Source organism: Lactuca virosa, chromosome 4, assembly GCF_052849685.1.
Source record: "Lactuca virosa cultivar CGN04683 chromosome 4, Lactuca_virosa_CGN04683_v6, whole genome shotgun sequence".
Lineage (NCBI taxonomy): Eukaryota > Viridiplantae > Streptophyta > Magnoliopsida > Asterales > Asteraceae > Lactuca > Lactuca virosa.
Window position 1 is genome coordinate 12423323 of NC_136429.1, and position 9585 is coordinate 12432907.

The following is a 9585-nucleotide window of genomic DNA, read 5'->3' on the forward strand; positions in this document are numbered from 1 at the left end:
GTGTTACATTAGTACATATGTAACAACTTTAAACATAACTTTCTTTCAAATACTCCGTAGACTAGGAATATTTCTCTAGTTCTCACAAGTACTTTAGAATGTTCCTATAATTCACATAATGACTTGTTTTCAGATTATACTGGTATCATTCGGCATGCTTTAAGCATACGACTCATTTGGCCTTTATGCATAATCATGACATATATGATTAATCCAATTGCATCAGCATACTAAATACAATCATATTATCTAGTAAAGAAACATTTGCACTAGGATTTTGCTCAAAATCATGTCCTGTGGTATTTGACCATATGACTCTCTCAGAGTCCTTTATCTTAAGCTCTTTTAAGATCCTTGACAATTAATGCAATTTTATTTAATCCTTTAAGTTGCCATGATCTATCTATATATATATATATATATATATATATATATATATATATTTATTCCAAGAGTTAGTATGTCGACTACATATAAGACTAGGAATGTTACTATGCTCCCAGTAGCTTTGTAGAAAACACAAGAGTCATCTAGATTCATAATTAAATCACACTATGTAATTAACTTTTAAGAAAGAAGATTCTTACTTTGAGATGTTAGCTTAAATCTTGGAAAGATTTTCATTCATGTATGTTTTCTCCCTTGAAAACTCACTTACTCTTTATAGTCAAACTATATCGAGGAAGATTAATCAAGCCCATGAATGCATCTCTATGTGTTTTATTAGTTTCTGATCAACTATTGAGCAGATTCAACAACAGTTGAAAACTTGCTAGTTCCAAACTATGATGCATTTAGTTTATGGTTCTTTAGCTCTAAAAGATCCATATAGTTCCCACTTAGAAAAAGAAATTTCTAAGTACTTGTCTTTTGGAATGAAAATTAATGGGATTAGTAAAAACTTCATCTTAAACAATCATTTAGGATAGTCTACATAAATGCAATTAGTAGATGCTAGAGTGGTTGAACTTATTTTCTTACATAAGCACTATAAATCTATACATTTTAGATAAGGATAAACCATTTCATCCCCAGTCTAATATAAGTATCTAATCCACTTGTTTGGTTGGAAAAAATATATATTCAATATATATTTTTTGCAATGAGCATAATTCCAAAAATCTATAAAGTAATTAGTTCTCTTAAAACATCATATAATAGACCGAAAGGTCTATCCTTATCATCTTCAAAAACTTGTACTATCGACATTCAACTAGTGGCCAGGTGAGCCTATCCCACTAGAGAATTCAAAAACTACCTCAAACATCAAAAGACAGATCCAAGCGACCAGGTGATCCTGTGCCACAAGAAACATACTAATGACAAGTGAATGTTTTTGTCGGAATGAGTTGTGAATCGATTCCACAATTCCTAAGATGTTCCAAGAAAACTTGGTTTACAATAAATCATTTTCTTTATCAAAATGAAAGGTTAATGATGACCTCATTAAGTTGTATTTCAATTTTCACTATGAAAGAATTTGAGCAAATCAAAGGTTTCAACAATAACGAATAGAAGTCGTCAGTGAAATTGATTAAATATTTATCACCAAATCTATTCATGGATTGAAAAGATTACATACATCACTTATGGATAATTCTTTTTCAAGCCTTTTATTCTTTAACTACTAATAGGTAAAGACACCTATGAATCATCTTCCCATATAAATAGGATCCACATATATCAAATGAACCAAGCTCATTTGCCTTCAAAAATTCCATCTTTTTGAAGTTGGTATATGTATTTCTTATTTATATACTCATGATGATTATGACATAGATAAGCTTGAATCAAATATCATTTGATTAATTAGGTGTTATGATTAGAACCATCAATTTAATGAAAGCTTACATATTTACTTCATAGTTAACATTATGAGAAAATATTCTTTAACACAGAATACATTGTTTCTAACATGAATGCGAACATCCATTCAATGATAAGTAAATCTAAATTTATTCATAAATATACAACCGTTACATGTTCCTATAAGAATAGGTACAAAACATCTGTTGTTTAAATAAAAGACTATAACAATACTTGCTATATCTTTGACACGAAATGTCATTCGTTTTAATCAGTTGATTATTTCTTCCAATCATCAACACATAATATCAATTATTAGTGTCACTTTAAGTATAACATACTCAAGTAAATGATGGAAAAATAAGTAGTTCTATCATATAGATATTTGAAGTATTGTCCAAGTCAGACTTCTTCAGCTCGATGAGATGAGAGGATCAATTCCTCCTTTAGTGTCCAATTTCTTCCACAATAGAAACGACACTAATCATTTGGTCCTTTCTTGATTTCTAGGTTTATGCTGTATTTCCCTTAACTGAACTATAAGTCTATATGATTGCACAATCTCTTAGACTTCCTTTTATTCAATGCTTGAACAAACTTGAAGCTATTTCTAGTGTTTTGATTGAATATCTGCTTTACTTGATGAGACATCTAATATGTTTCATAATTATCCAAGACTTTCTACAAGTCATGGTTAATTTGTTCAGTATGATGTGAGAGACATCAATATCATCACAATAATACTTCCATCAAAGTATCATGATCAGACTAATTGGTTGCAAAGGTTATTTAGGTATGGGATCTTTCAGTATATATAATTTCTATTTATCTTAAAGGTAAAACCTCAAGATATTATACAAGTTATAGAAATTATAACCATCAAATGTTACTGTCTCTTGAAACTCAACAAGAGAAAGGTTTTGTAGGGCGTAAAATTATTAACAGTTATCAACAGAATTTAACAAAGTTTCATTTAGTATTTTTAATATTTAGTCTTTAAAAATTAATACCTTTTATTGTTTCTTAAAACATTAATTTATTAAAGTCTAGGATCAAAGTAATGAAACAAGTAAATGGTTAGGTGACCTTTATCCCATAAACTTAATCAAACTCGGTACGATTAACAATTGCATATGATATGTCATTCCTAGATTATGGGATCCTAAACAATTACTGCTTAGCTTGGCATGTTGATCCCATCTATGCCTCAGACCTCTCATGCTTAGGTGACATTTATCACATAAGATTCTGATTAAGTAATCCTACTTGAAACAACTTGTAGCATTGTAACTAACCAGTAACAAGGTGACCCTTTACAAACTAGAAACTACAAAACTACCCCGAACATCAAAATCTAATCCTAGTGACCGGGTGACCCCGTGACACTAAAACCCTCAAATGATAACGAGTGTTCTTAAAAGGACGGCAATGACTTGCATTGTTGGAGAAGGTTTTATATATGTTTTACAATTAAAGTTTATAAAAACATGGTCTCATGAATATTGCATGCATCCAACAATTCATGTACCCTTTTGTAAAATTCATATCACTTGTTATAAGGTTCTTTAGGTGGCAAATAAAACTTCATTTTATTTGCCATTAACCGCGATCAATTAAAAACTAAAATCTGGTATTTTAAAATTTAGTCGTAGATCGGTTTTAAGAACCGGTAATAGTCTTAATAAAACTTTATTTTATACTTAAGACTTGGAGTTTTGGATGAGTTATAAAATCACTATTTTAAATCTCATTTTAACAATCAAAAACTTATGACTTCATGAATGTATAGAATAAATTCATTTTGTTTTAAAAACTCAATTTTATGCATCTTATGATAAAAGTCATATTTTTGATAAACCAAAAACTTGGGTGATGATACTTATGTTTTAAATCTCATTTAACATGCATAAAACATAATATCAACATGTTGCGTTACGTTTAAAACATCAATATCATATATTAAGTTTCGACGCAAAAAATAATCACTAGTTTTATTATTTGCCGTTATAACGGTATAAACCGATTTTAGTGTTTTTAATAAAAACTCCTTATTTATTATAAAGACATGGAGTTTATATAATGTTTAAACATCTTTTTAAACCATTTCAAATATTTTAAAGTTGGGTATTTATAAGTTTTACAATAAAATTATTTTCAACAAAAAATTGAGTTTTAACCGGTAACCGGTAAAACGTTTTTATAAATATTCATTTATAAACATTTTATGTTATCTTTTAAATATTTTTTACTCAAACTCCAAGTGATATTATCTTATGAAAATATTTTATTTGACATGTAAAAACCATTTTTATACATAAAAAATAACATTTGCTACTCTAGTGGAGACCGATATGAGGAAGATTGGAGAACGCCAAAGAAAGAATGGTTACCCTATGAAGAGTATAAGAAACAAAAAGAAGAAAAATATAGGCAAACCAGACGAGGCTACTACCAAAAAGAACAACCACAACCCGAGAAGAAGGTGGATTTAGAGTCAATGCTTACTAGGTTCATGGAGCCTTCTGAAAAACGACATGATGCAACTGATGTTACAATTAGAAACCAACAAGCTTCCATAAAAAATATTGAGACTCAACTCAAGTAATTGACCACATTAGTTTACGAGCGGTTACCACCTAAATTTCCCGATCAAAAGAAGCAACCACATGTCATGGCCATATCCACTGAAGAAGACACTATTTCTGAGTTTTTGGAGGCATTAGAAGAAGACACAAAGAAGCCGATCCACTGCCAAAGTAGAAGAAATTGGAAGAAAAAAAATGAAGTTGTTGATACCCAGTTCTCACGTCATGAGGATCCTTCCCTCAAGTCGTGGGCTGGTTCTGATCAGAATAAATCTTCTTTTGTCAAGGCATATCAACCTCCTTTACCGTTTCCTTCTTGAGCTAGAGTTCACCCATTAGAACAAGAACATAAAAAGTTTATGCAACAAGTCAAGGGTATTCCAATCAATACTCCATTTATTGAATCCTTAGCCATGGTTCCCAATTATGAAAAATTCCTTCTAGATTTACTAGATACTACCCAACAATTAGGGAAGACCTCCAAGGTAGTCCTTAGTGAATAAAGTTCAATGGTGATTATGGATGGAATACCAAAGAAAATGGGAGATCCCGAACGCCTTACACTTCCATGTGAATTTAGAAATAACACGAAGACATTTGTGATAGCCGATTCTGGAGCAAGTGGTAATTTAATGCCATATTCGTTTTACCAAAAGCTCAACCTTCCAGAATTGAAGACCATGAGGATGACAATTCATTTGGAAAATCGCTCGGTGACTCATCCTCGAGGCATAATTGAGGATATATTGGTAAAAATTGTAAAATTTATTTTTCTTATCGACATTGTGGTGCTAGACATGAAAGAGTATGAAGATGTCCCTATTATCCTTGGACGCCCATTACTTAATACCGCGCGGGCCTTGGTGGATATTCGTGAATCAAAGCTTACCTTGCGAGTGGGAAATGAGGAGATGACATTTGGATTTAAAGACGGATTCAAGAAGGATAAGGCTCAAAACGAAGTGTTCTATATGGATGAATAAAATGAGATTCAACAGTTAAAAAAAATAATGGAAGAAGAAATTCATACAAGAGAAGAAATAAAGCGTACCAAGCCAAGAGCATTAATTCCAATGTTCTTTGAAGTCTTCGCATTTACAACACCAAAGTACCAATTGAATGAAGAAAGTGAAGAATCTTTGGTCTCAAGCGATGATGAAGAAGTAAGTGACAATGAGATTAGACAAGAATTGAACAAGCCAACTTTGGACAAAATGGATGTTGAAGCTAGGGAACAACAAAAAGAAAAAGAAGAATCTAAACATGTTGCGAGGAATACAGTGTTGAAGCGGAAACACGAGGAAGGCGATGCCAAAACAAAGAAGGAAAATTCTAAAAAAAATATATTTAAGAAGGGTGAACGCTTACAAAAGAAGGTTGAAGGAACAAAAAGTGCAAATAGAGATCGTACCTCCGACCAGTACAACGTAGGACGGCACGGAGTCCGGCTCATGACTTCATAAAACGAAGCGCTTCTCGGGAGGCAACCCGAGCTCGGTCTGCATTTTTATTTTTCTTTTTCTTTTTTTCTTTTTCGTTTAAGTTTTAGGATACGTCATTTTCACAGTCATCTAAATATTTAGAGATAAGAGAAAAACTCAAGTGTGGGGTTATATTCAAGAGTGGTAAAAATTCTTAAGGAAAAATAGTGTTTGTGGTGAAAAAACTCGAAACCACGACGTGGGATTAAGCCCCGCGACATGGAAAATAATTTTGTCCTGATGATTTTTACATAGTTTAAAACTCACGACATGATGTTTACGTGAGCCATAAAAACACGGTGGACCATTTATACGTAACCTCAAACCTTTGACTTTACTCCCATTTGGTTAGACCTACTCACACGAACGGAAAAGTTTTGGTCCCCACACTTGATTTTGCCACAGATTTTTCTTCAAAGTTTGCTCGATTTCGTGTTTAATCTTCGATTTCGGTAAGATCTCCCTACTTTAATCTTGTTGATTTTGCTAATTTTGTGCATTTATAGTTAGGGTTGTTCTTGAGGGTTAAATGTCAAAATTGGTGCTTTTCTAGGTGAATTTGTTGATGCATATATACTTAATAGGCTTAGAATCATAGCTTAAGCAAACCCCAAACATTGATTTGAGTTCGATTTGCCCTCATAAAGACCGATAACATATTTGGCTTCAAACTGTCGTCACGACATGATTTTTTTATACCACGTCATGATATCTGGGAAATCAGCTTTTCTGTTTCTTTTAATTACTTAATCTTTGGTGTTTTGTTGGGTTGTTTTGCTGTTAAATTTTTAAATATCATGGGACCAAGACGTGTATTTCCCCAAAGCCTACACTCACTTAATAGGTTCCCACAAAACTTTTCACAATCGATGTTGAATAATTACTCGAACAAATTGGTTTGGTTATACAATAGGGAATTCGCTCTAGCACCCGTTGTTGACTGGTCTTGGCTAGGCGGGGTTGGAATGGTGGTGGAATTGAAAAGATTTTGGCGAAAGCAATATGTAGGAAATGGGTTTGCTTTTCAATGTAAAGGGCGGCACAATCTATTCTCAATTCAAGAGCCAGTTTATAGAGAATTGTCCGTGGATTTCTTTGCTACAGTTAATTTTGAAGAACGGACAACTGACCCAACATTCAACCAGGCTCTTGCATTTCGGTTGCGATGCGTTTATCGAGAGTGCAACTTACTTGAGTTTGCTTGGAGGATGGGATTATACACTGAAGCTGAAAGACAATCACCAAATTTCATTTTATTTTTACAGGATTGTGTTCGAGATTTCACTACCGGGATGATTGATGTGCAATTTTGGAGGACTATTGCAAAACATGAATATAGTCCTTGGGATTCTCGTGAAGGGTATATTCAATCACCCATTCATCGATTTTTGCATCGTATAATCACATTCACCATCAATCACAAGCACCACGGTGACAAAGTGTCATCCCAAAATCTTTTCTACTTTTGGAGCATTATCACACCGGGAATATTTTGTGATCTCCCTTATATGTTGGCGAGATTTTTGGGCACGAAGGCGGTGAATTCCAGGGCCGGTAGTCCAATCATGAGAGGCCATTTGGTTACACTACTCGCATGATCGTATGGAATTTTGAGTCCAACTTTTGTTCGGAATTTGACATGCTTCAAGGATTCCGATTTAACAACTCAATTTTTGGGTCTTATGTGTGCCGTGGTCAATGTGGGTGGGGAATATATCATACCCCCGGAAGATGAAGAAGAACCAATTGTGCGTCTCGTGGAGCATCCGAGGCCAAAGGGGTGAAGAAATGTGAGAGCACGAGGAGAAAGGGGGTAACAACAACCTCAACCATTTAAGGGTGGGGTACCAACCGACCCGTTTCAAAGATGGGTTGGTACTTAGTTGGATAATCTTTGTGGGGGGTGTGAAATATCATAACGAAGCTATGGATGTTTTATTTTCACACTTTCACATTGAGAGACCACCCACCATGCCACTTGATTATCCTTATATTCCGAAATGGGAGGAGCTTTGGTGTGTTTTATTTTGTGTTTTTTTATTTTGTTTGGTATGTATTAAACATGTAACCGAATATGTAATGTCATTTTCCATTTTCCACCGATGGTTTGTTTTGGTTGCAGAATTATTAGAGTATCGATAGAGCAAAAGAAAAAAAAAGAGCGAGAGAAGTCGTGTGCGTTAGAGAAAAGAATCGAAGCCCATAATTTTTTATTATTGTGGGGTGACATTCGTATGAGAGAAGGTAGAGTAAAGAAAAGAAAGAATTCCATTAAAATGGGTCTTGAAAAGAGTCGTAATGAGTTAAGAGTAAAAGTGAAGATTCCATGCACAGATAATTGTAAAGGAGGATGTAATCTGTGAACTCCCAGTTTTTATGACGTAAGGTTATAATTCTCGCGTCGTGAGGTTGATACAGTCGCGATTCCCAAATTGATTTAAATCATTTTCACGTCGTAAATTCTCACTTTTCACATCGTAAAGTTACATATCACGTTTCTTTATCTTCTTTCAACCTTAAAATGTGGTGTATGCTTTCTTACATTGAGATGCTTTACTTTGAAGATTTTATGCACCACACTTTATAAAGATGCAAGTTTAGGATTCACATCTTTCCAGCACGTTCACGAGAACCAATGAAGTCCAAGTTCTAGTTATCTATTCAATATGTTCATGTTTTCCACACGTGTTAAAGAATTCGATATCGCCACTACTACCCCAGGGGAGTCTGTTCTCTTTTCTCCTTTTTTATTATTTTTATACTTTTATGCATACAATGAGGGCATTGTATGAAATAAGTGTGGGGTAGGGGGTCAAAAAAGGAATTTAAATTAAAAATTGCTAGAAAATTTAAAAATTTTCTAATAGATTTAAAATAATAATCTAAAAACTAAATCTAGTGATAATTTAAAACGTAAGTTGCTAGTGTTGTGTGGGATGATCCAATGGGAGCTCAAATGTTTAATTGAGCCAACATATGTTATAGTATATTTGTGGCTTCCCAAGTTCTAGTGAAAATTTATGAGATATGAAAGGTAATCTGGTAGCTTATATGACATAATAAGTTTTGCAGCATGTACCTGAAATCCATCCTGGAGAGCTTATATTGTCATTGCACTTAGACTAATAAATATTACCAATAAAGGTTGAAATTAAGCTGCCTTGCCTAAGCATGTAGGATTTGAGCGAAAAAAGTGAGATATTAAAAAAGAGAGAAAAGAATTTGTAAGAATTTTGGAGCTATCAAAGTATGAAGATCAAAAGATCAAAAAGTATGAAGAATCAAAAATTGAAGATACCAAAAATCAAACAAGAAGGTGGTGAATTCAAAGAAATTGAAAAGCAAATATCAACGAAGAGATGAATTTGAAGAGCTCCATTATGGTATCAAAGTCGTAATTCTTTCTAGATATTATGTATGCTTGGGTAGCTTAACCAAAAATACCTTGAGGTTAAGAAATATTTCTAGGGATGGATTCGGAGGGTTGCAAAAATGAGTGACGTATAAACTAAGGGGTGAAGGTTCATAAGGATTGTGAGTATTTAGGATTGGCAAGCTTTTAGGAACCTTAGACACAAATATGCGCATTGAGGTCTTGGTATATGTGAAACATCCCAAAAATACAGTCTAAAAATTTCATTTTAAATTATTAATAAAACCATAACTATCATTCAGCATATAAAAATCATAAATCGTGTATCTCAAGAATATCA

At 33.3% G+C, this 9585-nt stretch overlaps 1 protein-coding gene across 1 annotated transcript; it reads left to right on the forward strand.

The window, feature by feature from the left end:
- The first annotated feature begins 4900 nt into the window (after positions 1-4900).
- Positions 4901-5374, forward strand: LOC145104121 (uncharacterized). The gene has a single exon (XM_079041404.1). The coding sequence runs from the start codon at positions 4901-4903 to the stop codon at positions 5372-5374; it is 474 nt and encodes a 157-aa protein (XP_078897530.1).
- The last annotated feature ends 4211 nt before the right edge of the window (positions 5375-9585 follow it).

Excerpts from the sequence above, each read along its gene's own strand:
- LOC145104121 (XM_079041404.1), top strand. The coding sequence starts at position 4,901 with ATGGTGATTATGGATGGAATACCAAAGAAAATGGGAGATCCCGAACGC.